The 23,958-nt window shown below is 41.3% G+C and overlaps 2 protein-coding genes and 1 long non-coding RNA gene across 3 annotated transcripts; all 3 read right to left on the bottom strand.

Moving 5' to 3' along the window:
• Positions 1-1,767: 1,767 nt before the first annotated feature.
• LOC130205688 (tyrosine-protein phosphatase non-receptor type 13-like) lies at positions 1,768-12,130 on the bottom strand. The gene is made up of 12 exons (XM_056433185.1): positions 12,113-12,130; positions 8,250-8,343; positions 8,087-8,172; positions 7,833-8,001; positions 6,722-6,936; positions 6,528-6,634; positions 6,265-6,429; positions 6,055-6,159; positions 5,801-5,960; positions 5,562-5,717; positions 5,278-5,370; positions 1,768-1,812 (listed from the first exon to the last, which is right to left on the bottom strand). The coding sequence occupies exons 1-12, from the start codon at positions 12,128-12,130 to the stop codon at positions 1,768-1,770; spliced, it is 1,413 nt and encodes a 470-aa protein (XP_056289160.1).
• A 3,587-nt stretch (positions 12,131-15,717) lies between these two features.
• On the bottom strand, positions 15,718-17,213 carry LOC130205509 (G2/M phase-specific E3 ubiquitin-protein ligase-like). Its single transcript, XM_056432931.1, has 3 exons — positions 17,154-17,213; positions 16,768-16,982; positions 15,718-16,433 (listed from the first exon to the last, which is right to left on the bottom strand). Exons 1-3 carry the CDS (start codon positions 17,192-17,194, stop codon positions 16,174-16,176), a joined length of 516 nt encoding a protein of 171 aa, XP_056288906.1. The 5' UTR covers positions 17,195-17,213; the 3' UTR covers positions 15,718-16,173.
• Positions 17,214-18,918: 1,705 nt separating this feature from the next.
• On the bottom strand, positions 18,919-19,742 carry LOC130205513 (uncharacterized). Its single transcript, XR_008833937.1, has 3 exons — positions 19,693-19,742; positions 19,291-19,426; positions 18,919-19,015 (listed from the first exon to the last, which is right to left on the bottom strand). It is a non-coding gene; the product is annotated as an uncharacterized LOC130205513 (long non-coding RNA).
• Between the last annotated feature and the right edge of the window lie 4,216 nt (positions 19,743-23,958).

Here is a 23,958-nt window from a genome sequence, read left to right as displayed (position 1 = left end):
AAACAAAATTTGCCACCGTGTGAAAGGCCTTTTGGCAGCCGGGGTTCACGGGCCCAAGATTTTGGGGAAATTTCTCCTTTAAAGGGGGGCCCCCTGAGGGTTAAAAACTTGGCCGAAAACTTGGGGTTGGTTAAAAAAATGCAAATCTTTTTAGTCATAAAAGGGAAAAAATTTTAAAAAAAAATTAAAATTATTAAATTTTTTTTTTCAACCCCCCAATCCAAAACCTTTTTTAATTAAAAAAATCACGGGCAACCCCTTTTTTTTCCCCCCATAAAGGAAAATAATTAAAATTTTAAAGCTTAAAAAGTGGGAATTTTTGTTTAATTACCTGAGCTTTTAAAAAAAAAGAAGTTTAAAAAAACAAAAACAAAATTTTTTTCCCCCTATTAAAGTTTGGAAAAAACCCTCCTGAACCTCACCAATTCATTTTGTGGGTAATTCTCTTACGGGGCTCCACTGGAACCCAATTAAGGCCAAACTTGTTAATTAAAAATAAAAATTGGCCCCAAATACCCCTTTTTTTAAAATTTTTGCCAAAAAAAAAAAATATTTTGAAAATTATTTTTTTTTCCCCTTCCCCCCCTCAAAGGAAAAATTTTTTTGTTTTAAATTTTAAATTTTAAAAAAACTTTTTTTTAAAAATGGGGTTTTTAATTTCCCCTTATAGTTTTATATATAATTTTTAAATAAAATATATTTCTTAAAAACCCCAAAAAATTTTTTAAATTCATTTCTATTAAAATTTTTTAAAACAACCCCTTTTATTTTTACTTTATTTTTTAATATTATAAAAAAATTTTATTAATTAAAACTAATTTTATAAATATTAATTAAATTTTAATAAATATTTATATTCTACAAAACCCGGGTTTGGTTTACTAAACCTTTAAAAGGGTTTTTTAAAAAAAAAGCCAAATTTCCTTTTTTTTGGACAATTTTTCCATAAATATAAAATACTTTGGTTACCCAGATTTCTCCCACCCTTTTTTTTATTTTTGGCCCCCCAAAGGGGGAAAAAGGAGCTGAGGTGAATTCCCCCCCCAAAGGGGAAAGGGTCTGTTTTTTAAAAACGCCCTCCCCCCCGCAGGGAAAAAGGGGGGGGCGCTCTTCCCAACCGTTTTAATTTAAAAAAACCCCAAATTTTTTTTAAAAAGGGGTCTGCCTCTTCACTTCTTTAAAAACCCCTTTTGGGGGGGAGTTATAAGTAATAAGAAAAAAAAAAATTCTTACAAACCCCACAACACAATAATAAAAACCTTTTAAAATTATAAATTTTTATTAAAAAAACTTATTTTTTCATTTATTTTATATTTTAAAAACAAACAAACACAACAAAACAATTAAAATTTAATTATTAAGTATAAATTTTTAAATAAATTTGGTATAATAATTAATTTTAAATTATTCTGAACCAAAACACTGTTTGGAAATACAAATTCCCAATTTTAAATTTTTTAAGAAAAGGAAATGTTCCCTTTTAAATTTTTTTAAAGAAACTATTTGTTCTTTTTTGAAATAAAACTTTTCCCCCCACCCCAAATTTTGGAGTTTTTTTAAAAATTTTACCTTTAATTCCCCAACCCCCAGGGAGAAAAATTACTGAAATTGAAATTTTTCCCAAAGCCCCAAAACCGGGGGAAAGTACTGTTTAAGGCCTATTCCGCAAAAGGGGGAGGGTTTAAAAAACACCTACCCCTTTGCCCCTTTTGGAAAATTTTTACCAATTTTAAATTTTAAAACCCCTTTGGAAAAAAAGGGTGCCTTTTAGGGGCTGTAAATCACTTCTATAAAGCTTTTGGGGTTGGGGCCCTGAGACAGAAAAAGGAAAAAAAAAGGAAGAACCAAAAAAAAAATTAAAAATTGACTTTTTAAAAAAGGACCCCAAAGGAAAGGAATTTAAGGCATTTTTAAAAAAAATGGTTTAATTTGGAAATTTTGGGTTTAAATTTACTTTTGTTTTGATCTTGTTTATTCTTTCACGGGACACCCAAATGTTTCCCCCCTTAACTTTGAGGGGAAAAAATTAATTTCAGGCCAATTTCTCCGTAAAAAGGGCAAAAAAAGGAAAATCCCAGTGAACGGGCAGTTAAAATCGCTATTTAAAAAAAACCAAAGGGCCACCTTTTTGGGCCCCGGACAATTCCCGGGGGTTGAAACCTTTTTTCCTCCCCTCTGAAATTAAAAAAAAGGCAAAAAATTTTAAAAACAAAAATATTTTGAAACCCAAAATAAAACTTTTAAAAATTTCCCTTAAAAAGGGCGTTTTTTCGGGGAGAAAGGACCCCTTTTAAATGGGGCCCCTCCCCTTTTCCCGGCAGTAAAACAAAACCCCCATTGGGGTTTCAAAGGAAATAATGACATGTTTCCCGTCGGGGCCCCTTTTCCGGCCCCCCGGGAGGTTCAAAATCACGTCGTTTTTGGTTCCCCAAAAGAAATTTATTTTATTTACTTTCATTTTTAAATTTTTAAAAAATAACCGGGAAATTTTGAAAAAGGGGGAAAATTTAGGGGTTTTCTTTTTAGGGGACCCAATGAAAATTCCCCTCGGGGTTCCCCATAAATTTTTTTTGAAATTTGGGGACAGGCCAAAGAGGGAGAAAAAAGAAAGTAGAGGGGGAAAAGGGGCCCCGAAAACATTAAAAAATTTGCCCCCTTCCCCTTTAAAAGGGGATGTACCCCCCCCAAAAAACTGGGGTTTTTAAGGATTTAAAAAAAATGGGTTTTAATTTGGCCAAATTTTTCTTTTAAAAAACCCCCCTCCCCTTTGGGTTTTTACGGGAAAAGTTCTTTGCGGCTTCTTCCTTTTTTTCCTTCCCCTTTAAGGATCAAACGTCGGTCCCCCTTGGGGGTTCGAAAATTTGCCTAAAAAAAAAAAAAGGGGAACAAAACAAAAAATTTAAAAACAGGATGAATTTTTGGAGATTTTTAAGAATCCCAAACATTTTAAATAAAACTTTAAAACTCCCCTGTCTGGCCCTTTCCCCCTTGAAGGGGGGTCAGTTCCCTAACCCTCTGGGAAAGGGGGGAAAAAAAGAAAAAAAGAAAGAAAAAAAAAAAGAATTTTTTAAAAAAACAAACAAATAAAACTATTTAAAGTTTTTCCCTTACTTTCCTCTTTATTTTAGACCCAACCACGCCGAAAGATTAAAAGGGTTTTGATTTTTGGCCCCCAAAGCCCCCTTTCAAAAAAAACCAAAGGGGCCCCTCTTACCCTCCTCATTAGGAAAAGAATTTGGGAGCCTCCCCCCCTGCTCCTTTCCCCTGGTCCCCACCCGGTAGTTCAATTAAAAAAAACCGTGGGGTTATTTTAAATTGGTCTGAAGGGGGAAAGAACCCCTTTTACCTTGGTGTCTTCCCCTTTCCCCTTTAATCTTTTGGTAAAAAAAAATAACCTGGCATTTTGCTTCAATTTTTCGGGTGGAAAAAAAGTTGTCGGGGAGGGCTTTGAAAGCCGGTCGCAACCGGGGTCCCCAAATCTCCGGCCCCCCTCCGGGGGTCCGAGTACCCTTCATTTTTCCCTTCCCGGGGGGATTTTGGGCAACAAACGAAAGAGTTAAAAATTTTTCCCCCAAACCCTTTCCAAATCCCCAGAATTGGGGGGAAAGGGCCCCCTGCCGGGTTTCCTCCTTACGGAAGGAAAAAGTTTTTTTTATGTCCCCCCTCGAAAACACAAGAAAGGGCGTGGGGTTTGGCAGGGGAAAAAATAATTTTAAAATTGGATGGGCCAAAATTTTTTTAAAAAAAAATTAAACTTAAAAAAAAAAGCCCTTCCCGCTTCCCGTGAGGCACTTTCCTTACAGGGAACCATGTTTTTGGGTTCTTTTCGGGCCCGGGCTGGGCCGATAAACACCCCCAGCCGGAGGTTTGAAGGTTTGGGGTGGGGAAAAAAATAAAATTTATTCACCGGAGAAAACCCAATTTCCCCTGGGAAAAAAATTTCAATTAAAATTTACAGGAACGCTTTCTTTTTGGTTTTTTGTTTTTACTTTAATTGGGGAGGGACCTTTTTTCCAAAAGGCCCTTAAACAAAAGCACCACTTTGAGCGCGGGGTATCCATTTTGGGGCCCCCTTGGAAACCGGGGGTCCTATCCTCCGGGGGGATGGGTTGGCCCCCCCCTAATTGGGGGAAACCCCGTTGCAGTTTACCGAGAAAATTCCCCGAGTTTTTCAATAAAAAAAAAAATCTTTTAAATTTTGAAAAAAATTTAGGCGAATGTTTGGCCCCTGACTTTTCCTCTTTATTTTAAACTTCCCCTAAGGACAAATTTCTTAAATTTGGAAACCCCGGGTCTTTTTTTTCCAAAAACCCGAAACCCCAAATTAAATCAAAATTTAAAACCAAAGCCCTTTTTTCCCCCCCATTTCAAGTTTAGTTTTAAAAAACAAAACCCTACCCCCAGTGGGTTAAAATTTCCCCCTTTTTTGGAAAAAACTCTTTGCCCGGGGAAAGGGGTTTCCCCCTTTTTAAAAAAAAAAAGTAAAAGCTTTTTTAATTAAATTTAGATAAAATGAACCCCAAAACCCATTTTTACCCCGGATTTTTTTCCACTTACCTTTTGGCCTTTTTTAAAAAATTAAAAATTTTCCCCCCCGGGGGGGGGGGGGGGCGACCCAGAGGGGGGGCCAATTTTTAAGGGGGGGCCCCTTTGGGCCCTTTTGCTTCCCCCACTGAGAAATCAGCCTTTTCCCTGGGCGTTTGGGGGGAGCCCCCCCCCCGTTTTTGGATGGGAAGTTGGAATTTTAAAAAAATTTTTTTTTTGAGTGGTTTCTCCCGGGGGGGGTTGGGGGGGCCCTTCCCCCTTTTGGGGGGAAGGCCAGGGTTGGAACCCGGGGAACACGTCCCCTCACAAAACCCAAAGGAACGGGGCCGGTTAAAAAATAAAAAATTTTTTTCCCACCAGCCGGGCCATTTTCCCCCGGGCCCCCCAAACCCCTTGGGCCCCCCCAAAAAAGAAAACCCCCCCCCATGTGGAACCAAAAAAAAAAACAAGGAAAAATTGACGGACCCCTATTTTTAAAAAAAATCTTTTGGGAAATTTTTTTTGAAAGAAAAAAAACCGAAAAAGAAAAAAAAGAAAAAAAACCCCAGGGGCGGGGGTTGTTTGGGTTTTCCGGGTTTACCCAAAAAAAAAAATTTTTTTGGTTTCCCCTTTACCCCGCCCCCTTTTTGGGGAAGCCGATGGGGCAGGCAGGGGGGGAAAAAATGGGCTTCCCCCAAAAAAAGGGGGGGCTTGGGGGGCCCCTCCAGGACTTTTTTTCCCTAAAAACCCCACCCCAAAGTCCCCACCACGGGCCCGGGCGCCCCGCGCCCAAAAAAGGTTGACCACCTCGGTGTGGCCCATGTTGCTCACATCTGTGTTGTTCACCTGCAGAGGGAAAATAAACAAGTCACGCTTCCCGAATTTAAAGGAATCGTTCGCCTGTTTGCTTGAGACGCTTTTCCCATAAATGAAAACTATATCGGGTTGAAACCAAAGTATTTCGTTGACTTTAATGCACCAACAACACAGGCGGAAACATTGTAGGCTGTGATCAGATTAAGGAATGAGGTGAATACCGTAATCATCCGGTCCCCGGGCCTCAGGGTTCCGTCTCCTTTGGCTGGATCCTGCACGATGTCGTGGATGTAACATCCGTGGTCGTTACCTTTTGTGAGGGTGAAGCCCAGGCTGCCCTTTTCCGACTTCACCAACGAGACCCTGAGCTCCACCTCCTAGAAACAGAGATGCATCTCAGTGAGAGAAGTTACCCTGGGTCTGAAGACACCGTAATTTTTCTTCTTTACTCGCTCCTTACCGGGACAAAGTCCTCCATGTCCTGTCCGTTGCCGGGCAGGGTGAGGTTTAACGGCAGAGGCAGTGGGGGAGGGAGGGGATCCGGGCTTGGGGCGGTGGGGGAGGACACCATATGCAGGATGGATGACTCCAGATCAGCTGCCACGGGGGATGGAGCAAACCTATCCAAACAACCGTAAAGGGAATAAATATGACATATCAGAGAATACAATAAATACGGATGATATGAGGATTATTTAAACATTCTTCAAGTACCTCTTGCTGTGGTCCGAGCTGGTCAGCGACAGGTTTGGGGAGTAGAAGGCCGAGTTGACGGTGTCGTCCAGTTGACCGGTGCTGTCGTGACCCAGCCCCAGGTTGCTGCCGGGGTGTGGTAGACACTCTGCTCCCAGGTGTGCCTGCTGTGCTCCTCCGGGCTGGCGCTGAAGGCTTCCTCCACCTCCTCATCCCCGTCGGTGCTGTCGCTGTAGCTGTTGTGTCGGCCGGGATTTGAGCAGCATCCTCTCCAGGGCGTCCTCCATGAGGACCTGACTCTTGCTGCCCTGCGACTCGGAGAGACTTTGCCCTGCCAAGCTCAGGCTGGACTCCACCTGGGTCACCGGCTGCTTTCGTGGGGACGGCATGGGCGTCCTGGGAAGAAGTCATAGTTTCAATGAAGTTACCAGTCACTGGCTCTTGAAATGTCCACAGAGTAGTCGGCAGACAGAAAGAAGAGAAGAAGAATTTACTGACTCACCAAAGCTGAAGCGTCCATTTCAGGGAGAACCCCGTACTCGGGTCTACAGAGGAGCAGAGTCACCTCCTGTCCTGTTCCTCTCAGGGCGGATATCACCTCCTATGTGAAGGAACCAGTAACCAGACCAATGAGAGGACAGATCAGAGCAGTTAAAGGAACCTGTGACCGCAGCGACATCCTACTCACATGTTGCGAGAGTCCTTTGAGGGGGGTCCGATTGACCCGCATGATGACGTCGCCCACGTTGATGCGCCCGCTCTCCGCAGCCGGCTGGCCAGGAAACAGCTTTTTGACCCGCACCATGCTGGACCCGGGGGACTCCTCCGGGATGCTCTCCTCCCGACTGAAACTGAAGCCCAGACCTGACGTGTTCTTCAGCAGACGCACGTCAAACACATTGTCTGTGGGAACAAAGATGTGCAGGTTGGAGTTATTTATCGCGTGCCGGATCTCTTGGCCAACTTCGCTCCCAGGATCCTGCAGAGGATAGGAGTGTAAAGATGGTGGTGGGACAAAGTCATTGAGAACACATACACATTAAAGGTGGATTTACTATTACAAATAGTACAATCATATGTAGCTATTAGAAAAGGCTGCTCCGTAGCACCTGTTAGGGCTCAGGCCAAAGTTTGACACCAGAAAATTCCTCTTATTAAAAAAGAAAGGCCCAAATTGTTTGGATTTTAATAAAGTACTTGTGTACATTTAAAGCGTTTTAGGGGCCTTCATTTGTTCCGCCTCCAAATCATCCAAAAGAGTTGAAACGAGTCCAAATTGAGTGATTGAGCTATTGAGGATTCTGCAGTCTGAGTTACATAAATCAAGTGGCTATCTTTCAAAATGATAGTATTAAAAAAGGTACTTAATTTACATTGTGTGTTACTAATCAACCAGGAAACACTAAATGACAGATTCAGAATCAGACGCGGATGTGACGCAGCACATTTAAGCAATGCATGGTCTTCTACCAGGTCCCGAGCTCTCAATAGGCAGCAGTGTGCAGCTGAGGGGTTGTAATGAGATTACCAACAATAAATTACTTTGTTTAAAGAGAGAAACGTTGCTTAGTGTAACACTGTGAAAGAATACACAAGCTAAATGATTCCTACTTACTTTAATTACAGGATGGGCTTACAGAATAGCGTAAAAAATACATTGGTCTAAATACAGGTGCCCAGCCTACTGAGACGACTAATTAGAGACATTAGGGTGTATTCAAATTGGTTACTTTAAAAAGTTGCTGAGTCAACCCATGCATTTATAATCCCCCAGCGTGTGTGCCGTGGGGTCGCCTCACCTCGTGTGATGAAGCTGTACTCGGGGCTTTCCTTGACCTCCAGCGGCGGCTCTTTATTCTTGCTCTGGTCTTGGTCGCCGGCTGCAGCGGGCCGACTGCACTGAGGCGTGTGGGGCGCTTGGACGCTGTCTGTAGGCGGGTGACCCTTCTCCAGCAGCAAGTGCACCGTCTGAGGGAGAAAGTTATTCACGCGGCGTTAGCGGGCAGTTAAACAGCTCGTCGGCCGGCCGCTGCGGGAAGAGGTCACCCCTCACCTGCCCCGTTTCTCGGAGCGCTTCCACCGCTTGGTGGTGAGTGGCTCCCCCCAGACTATTCCCATTGACAGCCACCACACGGTCACCTGAGCACGGGACAGACACCACGCGGTTAGGACACAGGAAGCGTTGGAACAGACTCGATGTGTGAGCTCGCCGCCACCTTTCTGTATCCGCCCGTCGAGCTCAGCTGCTCCTCTGGGGATGACGGCTTTGACGTAGATGCCTCCATGGCGAACGGTCGTGTTGACTCCTCCCTAAGAGAGGAGCACACCTCTTAGTCGAATCAGCCAAAGAGAAAATAGTTCCGTCTGTCTTTTCCATGGGGGGTGATGGAAGGGTGGAGGTTTTTTTTCTCATTTCAGGTGTAATTGCTAAAATGATAAATGCTTTGTCTTTACTGGTGGTTCATATATACATATATATATATATAATTATGTATATATATATATATATGTGTATATGTATCTGCAATTAATTATACAATTTATTTATATATATATATATATAGTTGGTAAGTTATATAGACAATTACTTTATAAAAATATCAACCAAACTTCACAAGAGAAGCATATTTGGCAAAAACTTTCAAGTTTCCCTGCATTTAAAGAAGTTTGTAATCTTTTAAATCAAAAATTAAATATATAGATATAAATATAATGTATATATAAATAATATATAATATAAATAATATATATATATATAATTTTTCTTTAAGTATATCATTTCTTCATTCTTCAAAAGATGGTTCTTGGAATAACTTTGGAATAACATTACTTGGAAAAAAATGACCCAACAAATCATGAACCAGAACACGTTGACAACCAACGTGGCCATGTCCCAATAATGTTCTTCATATTAGAAAACATATAATTATGAATGCCGACTTAATAATTTAGCTTAGACAAAGCCTTTATCATATCACAAAACAATTATTAAAAAAAACCTCCACTATGATGTTATTAACAAAATTACTGAGAGGTTAAATATAAATAATCAAAGACAATGTGAAGTTCTATCCCGTGTCCATTTGGTTATGAATGACAGTCGTGATCATGGGTTTATGGTTACGGTGAATTTCATGGTTATTTTCATACACACTCAATCAGTTATTATTCTAAACCATTTATGACCGCCACCCTGGTCAGATGACACAAATCACATGGTCCGCTACTGAGTGTTATCAATGAGGAGCAAACATGTAGGAACGTGTTTGATCCTTAGTGGGAAGGGATTAAAGATACTAAGCAAAACGGAAGACGGAAGACGTACGAGAAGATTAAGGACGCTCCTATCTGTCAATCATGGTTGATGGGGACACAGATACGTCAACAAAAGAGTGTGAAATCATATATGCCAGGATCCTGCAACAAGGGAAACCAACAAATGTTTTGATTGGCCACATCGAAGTGCAACATGCACATGCTCAAGGTATGTTTTCTCAAATTATGTTTAAACTCAATACAGTAACTTCTGAAGAGTTCTTTGTTGTGAATGTTTTGCAGTTTATGAAGGCAAACAGGCACCATAATGATTAAGCTGTTAGGCTGGTGGTAGGACTAACACATAAATAATTGTGCACAATATGTGATTTCATTTTAAGGTGTATATGATGCCACCAAAGAGGCCTTCAAGAAACTAGGGACAGAAACAGGGTGGTTAGACAAGACAGTTGCCATGGGAGCTGACGGGCAGCTGTCAATCTTGATCGATTTATAGTGTGCGCCTAAATTTTCTGCTTGCGCCCTAAAATTTTAAGTTAGGGGCCACTGTGCTCCTAGTATAAAAAGTGAGTCTGGAGCCCTGTCTTATAGCTGACATCAAACGTGGGCTCATTCCTAGAACACATATGAATGAGAAGGAAATAAATGAATATGTGTTGTGATTGTGTGCACATACAACAGAATGCAGATTGAATGTTTACTTCTGCAATGTTAAGTTAGTAGCTCCTTGAAATGCAATATAATAAATAACTTACTGGTCTTTCTCTGGTTTTTCAGGCCTCGTCAAAAACCTGGTGTACTGATTATAACAGCCTTTGTGGCACTGCACCTCCAGAGCCGCACAGTCTTTGTCTTATATATGCAAAAGAATACTTTGGTCATCCTTCAACTCGGCAGCTTTCTGCAATTGGCCTTAACAAAACAAAAAGGATAGCTCAATGAGTTTGTTGACATATCTCACACATAATTGTACCTTTCAGTCACTCAACCACAGTGTGTGTGTGTGTGTTTACCTGCTGTTAATGTTTCAGCCTTTGACAGAGTATCCCTTTGTCGTTTGCCTGCTCGGTTGACGAACTTCTCCTTTTTTTGGCAAATTATGCACAGGGCAGGAAGAACGGGGCCAGAGCCTGCGACTGGCAGCCCTGACCTGGATCGCAGTTTCTTTGTTGGACTCGTGCCGCTAGAAGTCGATGGAATGGCCTCGTGGTCTTCCGTCGATTCTCGTCTCTCACGTGCGAGACGTCTTTCCACCTTTGCCATGGCAGCAGCGGTGCACATCAGAGCATTAATAAAAATAATGATAAAACACAAAACTAAATACTAAAAAACTAAATACTAAATATACACGGGGAAAACAAAGTGTGCTAAGTAAACTGTTGAGTTTGCCAGGATCTCCAGCAATCTACTGCAGTGTGTTGTGCAGCCTGACAGCAGCAGGAAGGAAGGACTTGTGGTTCCTCTCCCTCAGACACCGAGGGTGAATCAGCCGGTGGCTGAATGAGCTGTGCAGAGCTGCGAGAGTGTCAAGCATGGGGTGGGAGGTGTGGTTCATCAGGGACGAGAGCTTTGCCATCAAGCAAGCTGCTCACCTATCATGTGTCTAAAGACACGCTAACTCCTGTGTGTAGTTATGTGTGTCCTTATCGTAACAAAACAACAGGTAACAGTCATGTTTAATCTGGACCAGTGAGTGCTGCACAGGGTAGAGTATAGTTACGAGGATATATGTTGATCCGTAGTCTCGAATATAAAACATAGAGATGTGAGACAGCACAAAGTCTTGTTGTGGTATCACAATTTAATCCGAGTCGATCAGTTTCCCAGCTGACAGCGGTGGGCGAGCTGGGTGTAAACAACGGGCTACATGCTTCATTACACACTGTATTTAGAGTAAACTGGTCTCACATCGACTTGACGTCAGATAACGACGTATAACATACATATCAGACTGACAACAAGAGCATTTTGTCAAGTATTTTTTGAAGTTAGTAGTATATTGAACAGGCACCAGCAGTCACCTACTTTGTCCTCGCTCCGTGTCCTCGGCGTCTCAACTACAGCCTCCCGAACAGGTATCACATTTTACAGCAAAGTCCTCCGTGTTTAGTCTTTAAAACATTAGCGTTACATTAAAAAAAACGTGACAAAGAGGCTAAGCGATGGAAATGTGCATTTCCTAGTTAGTCGAGACGGGTCCTGAGAGGCAACTCGAGGCCACTCCTACGGCACATCTGCCTCATGCACGTACCAAAACCAGTTAATTCAAAAACCAGTTAATCCCGCACACCGCCGTAAAACCGGAGCAGTTACGTAAACAGAGCTATAGTTTCACAGATATAACCCGCCGAATTAAAACGGGAAACACGTTAACAATATACAACTTTCTGACGTATCACGAAGGTTTGAGACGCGAGTCAGCTCGTTATATCCGCTCTTCTTCGCCGATCTCAAACCGGAAGTAAATTGCCGCCGTGAGACCGCAGCAGTTTCGTAAACAGCTATAGTTTCAGATACAACCCGCCGACATAAAACGGGAAACACGTGAATAATATATAGCTTTCTTACGTGTATCGCGGAGGTTTGGAGACGCGAGGGAGCTTCTGATCTCGTCTGTACATGGGACAGCCCGAGAGCTCAACTGATAGCTACTATAGCTAGCATGAGCAGCTAGCGATCTTGTCAAACAAAGTAGTACCATCTTAATAATGGAGAAACGGTTTTTGCTACAGTTGCAACCCACGTGTGTTTAGAGTAAGAACACGTCTAATGAACTAAGTCATATTTAAGAAAGTAAACCTACCTTGGAGAAGAAGTTCATGAGTTAGACCAGGCCCCTGTCACTTTCTCTATAGCGCCACATTACAGCAGCAGCATGTCATTTCTGTGTTAACGTGTCGCGTGCGCCGCAGAGCTCCGACACCGGTTTGCGCGCATCGGGACGGAGCAAAGAAAAAGTCACTAAAGTAGTCTTGGTGTTGCTTGAAGTCCAGTCTCGGTCTCGTCTCTTCTCCCCCCGCCTCACCCAGTCCGCCGCGTGCTCGCTTCAATTGTTGTTGTTGAAATTCCGTAAGTTTTAACAGCCGCTAACTCATCATGTTGGGGATGGTATTCTGTCATGTTCATAGTCTTCGTACTTTTAGGAATAACGATGTGAGAACAAAAACTATTTTTAACAATAAGTTAAAAGTTAAGCCCAACACACCATCTTAGATTTAATTCAAGTGACCGCACTGAGCTCAACTCTCCTGCGGGGTTCGAACCCACGAACCCAGAGGAGGCTCCCTCCGCTCAGTGTTTATTGTTTGTTTACAGCGATGCGGGGAAGAAAATATGGCACAAAAGGTTAATTTATCCTTAATTTTTTTCTTTCCTTGACGCCCAGCAATGGTTTGCATGAAAACAATTGACATATACGTAATAATACAAATATAATAATAACGAATTAAGAGTGTATATATATAAATAAGAATAAATCAGAGTTAATAATGATTAATTCAAAGAGTTTATGTGTAAATAATAATAATTCAAAGAGAAGAATAATTAATTCAAAGAGTTGACCAATAAATAATCATAAATCAAGAGTTGACAATTGACAAATACATAATATTTGTCATAATAATGTTGGATCACATGTTAATAAGGTCAACGTGATGTAAAGGTCATGTTATTGAATGTAATATCTATTCAAAGTAAGAAAAGTGGCGTTAAACTAGTGTTGAGTGAATGCGGAGGGGGACAGGATGCGTACCCTGGCTTCTGGTTTTAAAGTCATTTCATTTGCACGTCACGGAACACAAACAAACAAACTGCACATGTTGTCATTTTGCTGGTCAGGACCAAAACTATGAGGGGCCGTGAGGGACATTATTCAGAATACCCTCTCACACACACTACTGAAATGCTCTCACACACACTACTGAAAAGCTCTCACACACACACACTACTGAAAAGCTCTCACACACACTAGTGAAATGCTCTCACACACACTACTGAAATGCTCTCACACACACTGAAAACTATACGCTCACACACACTAGTGAAATGCTCTCACACACTCTACTGAAATGCTCTCACACACACTACTGAAATGCTCTCACACACACTACTGAAATGCTCTCACACACTACTGAAATGCTCTCACACACTACTGAAATGCTCTCACACACACTACTGAAATGCTCTCACACACACAACTGAAATGCTCTCACACACTACTGAAATGCTCTCACACACTAGTGAAATGCTCTCACACACACTAGTGAAAACTATATGCTCACACACACAACTGAAAATCTCTCACACATACTAGTGAAAGCTCTCACACACACATGATATGAAAAGCTCTCATACACACATATAAAAATTTCACTTGAAACGGAAGGCATTTCACTTGAAACGGAAGGCATTTCACTTGAAAGCAGGCATTTCATGAAGCGGAAGGTGCAGTGTTGCCAGGTCCGCGGTTTTCCAGCGGCATTGCAACTTTTGAAGTGTTGCCAGCGGGTTGAATTTTGTGTCCGCTGGGTTATATATATATATGTCTAGGATCCGGTGAGGACTACCATCCGTGTATGTGCTTTACACAATGCATGTTCACCTGATCCTCTTTGTTTTCACGTCCAAACTTTATTTTTGAGGTAAGAGGCAACGAAGACGATATCGTACGTTTTTTTACTAGTGCTCTGCAATGCATTGAGTCATTGCAACGTGAGGAGTCCAACAATTACGGTCAGGAGAGGCTTTATAGAGAGCTTGAAGATCATACACGAACTCTATCTGCATTTCTTGCTGTGTCCAGATATAATCATGATGATAGTGATGTGAGTAATCTACTAGGATCATTGTATAGATGCTTTCGCAACTTTCTTCATGAACATGAGGCCAGACAGGGATCCAGTGATGTGACCAACAATTTGATACCCCAACAATCTTGACTGGCCATCCAGGTCGGCCCCGATACAGCATAGCCACGAACAGATTGCTCACTGTGTATCCATTGGTATGACATGGCAGAGAATTGCATCGTGCTTTGGAATCAGTCGAAGAACCCTATACAGACACAGACAAACTCTGGGAGTTGAGCCATTAAGATATGCAATATTGTCAAATCAAGACCTGGACAGCGCTAGACGACTATACCACAGAACACTCCAAATGCAGGTGAAGCATACGTTCTTGGAAGCCTGAGATCACGTGGCTTAAGGGTTCAGCGTTGGCGGGTCAGACAGAGCCTCGATCAAGTGGATCCCATTGGGCGGTCATTTAGACGCCGTCATGCCATACGCCGAAGGGTCTATAGTGTTCAGGCCCCCAACCAATTATGGTAAGTTGACTAGTAACTATTTTGTATTATCAATAAAGGTAATCAACAGTTTGCAAGCTTTACCTATATATGTTTTTATTTAATGTACTTTATATCTCCCAACAGGCATTTTGACGGCAACCACAAGCTGATTAGATGGCGGATGGTCTTTCATGGCTGTGTTGATGGCTTCAGTCGGACCATTATATACTTACGGTGCTTATCTAACAACAGAGCCTTAAGTGTCTTGTCATTATTTTTGGGAGGAGTACACAACTTTGGTTTGCCCTTACGGGTCAGATGTGATCATGGTATGGAAAATATACGTGTTGCCCAGTTTATGTTGGAAAGAAGAGGACTGAACAGTCGTAGTGTTATTACAGGAGTTTCAGTACACAACCAAAGGATTGAGAGACTATGGGCAGAATTGAATAGAGTTGTATCTAGACACTTTATTAATATGTTTAACTTCATGGAGGAGCAGGGTATACTGGACTCATTGAATGAAGTACATCTATTCTGTCTGCATTATGTTTATTTCCCAAGAATTGAAAGGGCAGTAACAGAATTTATCAACCAGTGGAATAACCACGGCCTGTCCACACAAGGGGGGAGGACTCTTCAGCTGTGGCATACAGGGGTCATAAACAATGTAGGAATCCATCCCGTTATAAATGGCATATTTGACGGCGTTAACTACTATGGCATTGATGAAGAAGGGCCATTACCTGAACTTCAAACCAATAATGATGTTAGAATTCCAGACATTGATGTAACGATTAATGAGACCACAATGGACAGTATTCGACAAGTGAATCCACTTGAAAATGATGGGAACCATGGAATAGATGTGTTTTCTTCTCTTCTGCATTTTCTTCTCTGAAAAACATGCATGTTATGTAAGGTTTTGTTAAAACATTGTTTACTTCACCTGTGCAGTTTTCTCAGTGAATTACAAGAGTTATGTTAAAGTTAACATTGTTTTATTACACAAAATGAACAAACATTTGTGAACGCATTTTTTCAACAAGACAGGCTGAGGCAGATACAGACAGACACATAGGACACGGACGGATAAGAGACAGAGGTGAAAATGACTCAATATACTTTAACTTTAACGTAACTGCCTAAGGCAATATCTATGGAAGCCCGTTTCCGCCACTGTGATAAAAAAATTAAGATCCTGCAAGTCATTATGACTTCACTATCTCATAATTATTAGATGCTAAGTCATAATTATGAGATAGTATCTCATAATTATTAGATGCTAAGTCATAATTATGAGATAGTAAGTCGAAATTATGAGTGAAGTCATAATTTTGAGACACTATCTCATAATTTCAACTTACTATCTCATAATTATGAGATGCTAAGTCATAATTATGAGATCGTAAGTCGAAATTATGAGATAGTGAAGTCATAATTATGAGATACTATCTCATAATTATGACTGACAGGATCTTAATTTTGTTATCACAGTGGCGGAAACGGGCTTCCATAAATATCAGTGTGAGGGGAAGAACAGTTCCATTTTATTCCTTTTTCAAAGACATATATGTTTATGGCCTGCCAAACCCATACGAGTTTCCGATTGCAAAGTCGAACTTCTCCTTAAAGAGCCGATATGAAACATGTAGTGGCAACTTGAGACAGTTGACACACGTGTTGGCCACAGGGAACATTGGGGTCGAGGAGAAGTCGTCATCTTCCTTCTGGATGAACTGGATGGAAGGAGTTGGAGAGAAGCCAATCGGTGGTAGCACAGATGCTCCAGTTGCAAAGGCCAATATTTTTTGGAGTTTGGATGGCCCTTCTTCCTCTATAAGAACAGAAAAACATTGTAAGTGGTAGTTGGTCCAATAAGCATGTATATGAAACAGCAACTCATTTGATACTAAATAAATTGTGAAATAAGAGTATTGTACTTGAAAAAACTGAATAACTCTTATAGCAATATATTTACAAAACACCTTTCATCTTTTAACAATCTCAAAGGTGCTACTTGATGACATTACAACCAAGAAAGTAAGTAAGTTTAAGCTATAATGTTTTGTTACACAAGTATTTTTTCTTCACAAAACACACACAAAAAACAATAACACTAAAATATAAATAGACACATAGCTTTACTTATACACTAAACTGTCAATTACCCTCTGCATCCTGGAGATAGTCTCTCCAGAAGGTAACGACTATCTCCTCAGCAGCTCTCTTGTTGCTCCCTTCTGGAGACAGCCAAATGCTGAAAACATCATCCATCTGGTCAGCAGTCAGTGTGCTTGGCTCATGACAGAGCAGGGGACGAAAGCTGTCTGGATGCCTTTGGATTTTCTCCAGAACCCCAAGCGTTTTCAGTCCTTCACAGAATCTGTACAAATAACATGGAATTTTGAAGAATTTAATTAGGGTTCCTAATTCACTTGTGCATTGTAAATTTACTTAGTTTTATATACAAATAATAGATTTAGTTGGTCTATGGGTAAAATTCTGATTGCTACTCTGATTAATCTGACTGCAAACAACCAACACCTCTGAATACCTTTGAAATGGACCTTGAACCCTGTGGATGATCTGGAACATGACAATGTCATGTACCAGCAAATCCTGTCTCTTATAGAGCGCATAGGCCTCAGACATCCTGCATTGGCCAAGTAGTCAAGCAGAGGTGCCGTTGTCATCTCAAGGTCCTCAAGGGTTGTACTTTCAGATACCTAGCATCACAAGGAGCATCAGGATAGTTTGTTATGGAGGCTACTTATTAGTAAGAACCCAGACACTGGACGTCTGCATAATTAACAAGGGTGCCTAACTTGTTTTCTTCCAGATAGCTACAATGTGATAAACAATAAGGAAAATACACTTTGCCGACAACCTATAGGAAGTGAGCATTCAGCAATGAGCAGACTGGGCTGGATTGGTATTCCCTCTCAAATGGAAAACGGCAAGAGAATATTATAATGTAACCTAATTTTAATGCAAGATAACATTTAGACTACCAACTGACCTTTTACTTTTCCAAAAGTTCATTGTCAACTATGTCGTCTAGCACTGGCTTTGCTGAACCATCAACCAGAAGAGAAAATATTGTTGGCGAGAGGAAGTTTGGTGGCGGACCACCATGTACCAAGCTTACAGCAATGGCTCTGCCAACTGTGTAATGCAGTCCTCTCTTAGAGCTTCAAAACAACAGGATAAAAGGAAATGTCATATTGATAAATACATAAAGACCCACTACCACATAAAATCATGGATTTCATTGTGCCATTGAATACATTGTAAATCAGTTCAAAAGCTGAAAGTTGTATGTAAAAAAAAAAGATTACAAAAAATTAAAATGGTCATTACCAGCACTGTCAAGAGCCAAGTTCTTGCTGTTTCTTTCCCTCAAACATGGGTGACCTGGCCATGGTCTCCATCAACAGCCTCAAGAATTCCTCCTTGGCCCTCCTAAATCAATCCCTTCCTCATTTCTCCCCATGTCATCTGAGAATTTCACGCAGATCATCAAGTTGGGGTTATAGGACACCCTTTGGAATCCTGTACGGCTCCCTCCCAGACAGCAGGCGATTTATATTAAATTTGCACTGTTGCTTTGTGTTGATTTTGCTTGAGAGTTCCAGCAGTATCTCTTGAACCGGGACCTTTTCTACACTATAAAGACAACATCAAAAACAAATGATCAGATATGACAAAATAATCTTAAAATAAATAGTTCATATCAACTATGTGATCACATCATCCTCAATAGTTGACACATTCTGTGTTTGTGCTACTCACATTTGACTCTCCATACTGGCAATTATAGCCTGGTTGAACTCCTCATCATCTGAAGAGTCATCAGGAAGAGCAGCCATAAGTCTCAAATATGAAGAGTAGTCACCATCTTCACCACTTGTGCCAGGGTTGCCATCACTTCTTGCAAGGCTGCCTCCATCATCACCGCTTGTGCCAGGGTTGCCATCACTTCTTGCAAGGCTGCCTCCATCATCACCGCTTGTGCCAGGGTTGCCATCACTTCTTGCAAGGCTGCCTCCATCATCACCGCTTGTGCCAGGGTTGCCATCACTTCTTGCAAGACAGCCTCCATCGTGACCACTAGTGCCACTTCCTTGCATTGCTGTACGCCTTCTAACAACACTTCTGGTGGCGTGTGTGATGCCATAGCCATGTTCATCACCACTGCCAGTGCCAGGGTTTCCATCTCCATCCTGACTGCTAGTACAGGGGTCATCCCTACTTCTCATTGCTCTTGTAGCAACCCTGGTGGTGCTAGGTCTGCCAGTGTGGTTGTGAACCATAAACTTCCAAACAGTCATCATCCTGGTCCTTAGCAGTTGCACAACTGCTTAATGTTGATCTGGTAGTGATGTTGGAACATTCATTTTCTTCATCTGAGTCAGTCTTAAACAGAAAAGAAAGACCAAAATATATATCAAAGCAAAATCACAACTTTGAAATTAAATAACCATATTAGAAACAAGTTATCGTTTGACCGATTAAAACAAGGAACCTTTGTTTGTGCTTTTCTCTGGTTTGATTGCGCTCAAACCTTTGCTTTAATTGTATATATTGTATACTGCTACAAGTAATAAACAGTTTACATTTCATTTTCGAAAGATACAATTCTATTCAGTGAAAAGTATTAAAAACAAATAAAAGAAAGAAAGCAAACTTACTAAAATGGTCCTTGATGGTCTCACATACAGGCCTTTGGTTTTAAAAATCTTATGGATTAGCATTCCATTCAGCTCCTGGCCCTCCTGGAGTTTAGGGGACACCAGCTTATTGCCACAAGCCATTAGAAACTGGAGGCTACAAAGAAGATGGGGATATTACAACAACAAAAATGCTTTTAGGCTATGTAGTTTGTTGTACGATGGTGTGAGTCTGTGTGTCTCCTTGGTTTCTTGCTCCCTCGAGGTATGTGACGAGTCATGTACATTTATAACAAATGCTATTGTATTATGTTTGTAATAATCATGATTGCACTTTGTAAACCTGTGTTTGTTCTTTAAAGTGTTCTATAAATAAAGATTATTATAATATTATTTACAAAGTAAGAAAAAAAAAGTCTTTACCTGACATCCTCTGGAATGTGCACACCAAAACCATCTCTGATGCATTCCACAACAGTCTGGTGGTCCCAGGCCTTCTGAATTCAAAGGCACTGAGGATGTGCCCATGTTTGTGTAACCATAATTTTGGATTTTGTTTGCACACTATTCCCCATGATGGATTGGGAAGTAATATTACGTCCTTGTTGAAATGGTCATGCTGCTGTGATCTAGCTCTGAAATGAGAATGTAACTCTTAAGACGACATGAAAACAGCCACTGCACGTTAAGTCATGCTAACATAGATAAATACAAGACAGAGACCACAGTCGTAGAACAACATACAAACAATAGATATCTTAAACACGTCCAGTTTGACAAGAGCAAAATACTAACCGTCACCCTTATCGACCCTCCTTTGGCTGTGAATTAACTAGGGCTGCAACTAACGATTATTTTGATAATCGATTAAGCGGTTGATTATTTTATCGATTAAGCGGATAAAAAACTTTAATTTTCAACCCTTTATTCAAAACAGGGTCCGTCACGGTCATGGAAAACCTGGAAAAGTCATGGAATTTTTAAATGGCTATTAGCAGGCCTAGAAAAGTAATTGAAAAAAAAAATCCCAAAATATTTGGAAAAGTCATGCAAATTTGTTTTATTCAAATGTTAATTTACGGTATAGATACGGTATGCTTTGGAATTCTCATTGTTAGTTTAAATACTACATCTTCTCACTTTGTCACGTATAGACAGAGTTTTCACAAAATGTTTAATCATGGAAATTTGGTTTAAAGTCATGGAAAGGTCCTGGAGACCCACTGGTCAGCATGGTGATGAACCCTGTTCACTGGTCACCATGGTGATGAACCGTCACAAACAGACTGACAGCTTTCCTCTCCTGAGCAGTGGTCCCATGTGGACCCCTGAACAATATCAGAGGCGTTCGATTTATTATTTTTCTCACCTGGCCCGCTGCCGTTGAGATTGCAGTGAGACAGCGGACAAAATGTGAAGTGGTGCTCTTCACAATAAAACATCTTTGATGGACGTGTCGCGTCTCGGCCAATCAGCGTTCAGATGTCGACAGCGTTTGGGAAGTTAGGTTAGCTTGAATGTTAGTCCGCTACATCTGCTGCTGTCACGCTGCACGGTGTAGCGATGCTAACAAAGTACCCGTCGTTAAACACGATGTGATTTAGCATATTTTAGTATCGATACTTCATTTAAAGAGCGCCCGATCAGAGCTCACGCGCTGCTCCGCTCCGTTAAATATTGTCTGCACGCGCAGCGCACACAGCGGTAGCGTCGTGGCTTATCTCCGTTGCCTTTCTCCGTGGAATAAATAACCACGTTTTCTACGTTATACTCTTGTGGAAATGCCACACGTCGTGACATGTAGCGCCCTGGTGTCTGGGTTCATAACATCACCGTGGCGCACTAGCTCCGTGAATGTCTCCGACTACGTGAATGACTTCCGCATCCAGCGCCACGTGAGCAGCAGCACAATTAGATTCATCAACAGAGGAGCAGCTGAGCGCTGATTGGCTCTCACAACGCAGCGTTACGTCTCTCCCTCCGCTCTTGTTTCCCCTGCGCCGCTCTGCGCTCAACTCAACTTTGTTTATACTCCGTGACTTATTGAGCGCCGTAATAATCGCGCGACACAACGAATCGATCATGAAATTCGTTGCCAACTATTTTAATTATCGATTTTTATCGTTTCGTTGTTGCAGCCCTAGAACTAACCCTCCAGCTGCCTTTAACATTATATATTTCCTCTCGTTTTCCCGCGAACATTTTGGTATTTGCTTGGCGAAATTGCTAGCCAATGTTCATCGTACATTTCATACACGTATACGCCATTCCTGGTTTCAGTTTAACCTAATTCCCATTTACTCCTTGAGTTTAATATCGTTCGTTCATTCATTTATTTATTCATACAGTAGGCTAGGCTAGTGTCGTAGGGGTGAACTAGCCAGCTAGCAAACCACACACGAGGGTAATATGAAGATAATTTCAAACTGCGACTAGGTGTAATTACCTTTTTCTCCTCATGCCTTTTGATGTCCATGCGCAAGTGCTGCTGCGCTTGATAGCGGGTGCAGGTGCACAGTTGCTCCTGACTGTACCTGCAGCCCAGACAATGGCACGCCGCTGCGCTGCCGGGACGGAAGAGAGCTGCTAGGTGGCTGTCTACTGTATCCACACCTGGAGCTGCTGCAACGACCGGCTGCTGCCGAACAGTTGAGGCATTAGACAGTGTTCTGATTGTCTCGCTGAGGCCAATATGTTGTTTAGCAACGCCGTTGCTTCTGCAAAATTGCTTGAGGGCTGTTGAGCACATGGTTGATCTGCCATCCTTGATCACCTTCCGTTTCAACTGAAACACCTTCCCAGGGTTGCCAGGTCTGTGTGACAAAACCAGCCCAATGGCCAATAAAACCAGCCCAATATCAGAACTCAAAATATGCCCGTGCAAACCATATACACTGCTTTTAAAGTCCAACAGCATTGCTATCATTACCAAATGTATTGTAATATCTACAAAGTAACACCAAATGTTTAGTATGCCAGCATTAAAAGCAGTTTATGGTAGGATTTGGGTATAAATAAATTATTTCATTTAAAATATGGATTTTTATTGAAAGATATTCATGTAATCTGCATGCAAAATAGGTCTACCGAACCAGCGGACACAAAATTCAACCGGCAACACTTCAAAAGTTGCCCAATGCCGCGGGAAAACCGCGGACCTGGCAACACTGCACCTTCCGTTTCAAGTGAAATGCCTTCCGTTTCAAGTGAAATGCCTTCCGTTTCAAGTGAAATGCCTTCCGTTTCAAGTGAAATTTTTATGTGTGTATGAGAGCTTTTCATATCATGTGTGTGTGTGAGAGCTTTTCACTAGTATGTGTGAGAGATTTTCAGTTGTGTGTGTGAGCATATAGTTTTTCACTAGTGTGTGTGAGAGCATTTCACTAGTGTGTGTGAGAGCATTTCAGTAGTGTGTGTGAGAGCATTTCAGTAGTGTGTGTGAGGCATTTCACTAGTGTGTGTGAGAGCATTTCAGTAGTGTGTGTGAGAGCATTTCACTAGTGTGTGTGAGAGCATTTCAGTAGTGTGTGTGAGAGCATTTCAGTAGTGTGTGTGAGAGCATTTCAGTAGTGTGTGAGAGCATTTCACTAGTGTGTGTGAGCGTATAGTTTTTCAGTAGTGTGTGTGAGAGCATTTCAGTAGTGTGTGTGAGAGCATTTCACTAGTGTGTGTGAGAGCTTTTCAGTAGTGTGTGTGTGTGAGAGCTTTTCAGTAGTGTGTGTGAGAGCATTTCAGTAGTGTGTGTGAGAGGGTATTCTGAATAATGTCCCTCACGGCCCCTCATACAAAACCTCATGAATATCTTTCTCATTAAATGTTTCAACATGTTGTCCATATGTTTCATATGTTTCCCCTTAAATCATCTTTTTTCACAAAGTTGCACATATAGTCGATTTCTGTTTGGTGCCAACTCTTATATACAAACTTATATTTGAAGTTTGAATAAGCCTCCACGTCTTCATAACGGGACTTTTGCATCAAATTGGAATATCCTACATGTGTTTTGCACCATTTTATACACATAACCAAAATTCTGTCTAATTTAATCAAACATAATTGATGTTTTGACTTGATAATGCTGAATGACACACCGGCTCTATGACATCATGAATCCAAGATGATCCCCCAAACCGCTGTCATTGCAATGCTTCCATCCTGTGGAAAAAGCAAGTGGCAAACACATTAGCACTACCTGAAGTAAAAGAACAATATTAGTACCCGGTGTGACTCATAGATGTATGTCCTGCATTAATCTGAGATGCGCTTACAAACAACAAGTCCCGATTACCATATAAATATTCTTTCACTTTCGATGGAATTATTTCTTTTCTTTTCAAGGTTAGGTATCTTAATCATGCCTAAGTGTGCAGCAGAGAGATTACAGACTCTCAACCCTATCAGACATTAACTAAACATATGTAACCTGCACTGAGAAGAAGAAAGATTCAATAAGAGAAGCATTGATATCGAAGAGGATAGTTATGTTTTACCTCTGGATGAAATTATAACCAGATTTTACTTTCAATGGGATAAAAGTGACCAGTCAGCACTTCTCTTTTACACACCCCTCCGAGGTTTCCTTCCCCACCGTTTCATTCCGGTCAGAGGGCACACACACGTTTCATATATGTAGGTTCTTATCTTGCCCTTTCAAGCGTTCATCTCATCGTTTCATTTCCTCTCGCCATT

The sequence above is a fragment of the Pseudoliparis swirei genome, chromosome 15 (assembly GCF_029220125.1).
Source record: "Pseudoliparis swirei isolate HS2019 ecotype Mariana Trench chromosome 15, NWPU_hadal_v1, whole genome shotgun sequence".
Classification (NCBI taxonomy): Eukaryota; Metazoa; Chordata; class Actinopteri; order Perciformes; family Liparidae; genus Pseudoliparis; species Pseudoliparis swirei.
Note: the sequence above shows the minus strand (reverse complement) of the source record. Positions and strands in the feature narration are given on the sequence as shown.

Bases quoted from the DNA above. Each gene is read 5' to 3' on its own strand.
- LOC130205688 (XM_056433185.1), bottom strand. The intron at 6,635-6,721 runs GTGAGTAGGATG...TCCTTCACATAG, and splicing joins TCAAAGGACTCTCGCAACAT to GAGGTGATATCCGCCCTGAG. The intron at 6,430-6,527 runs GTAAATTCTTCT...ACTTCTTCCCAG, and splicing joins GCTTCAGCTTTGGTGAGTCA to GACGCCCATGCCGTCCCCAC.
- LOC130205509 (XM_056432931.1), bottom strand. From the start codon at position 17,194: ATGTTCCAGATCATCCACAGGGTTCAAGGTCCATTTCAAAG. The intron at 16,983-17,153 runs GTATTCAGAGGT...TTATTTGTACAG, and splicing joins GTTCAAGGTCCATTTCAAAG to ATTCTGTGAAGGACTGAAAA. The intron at 16,434-16,767 runs GTAATTGACAGT...CTGTTCTTATAG, and splicing joins CTATCTCCAGGATGCAGAGG to AGGAAGAAGGGCCATCCAAA.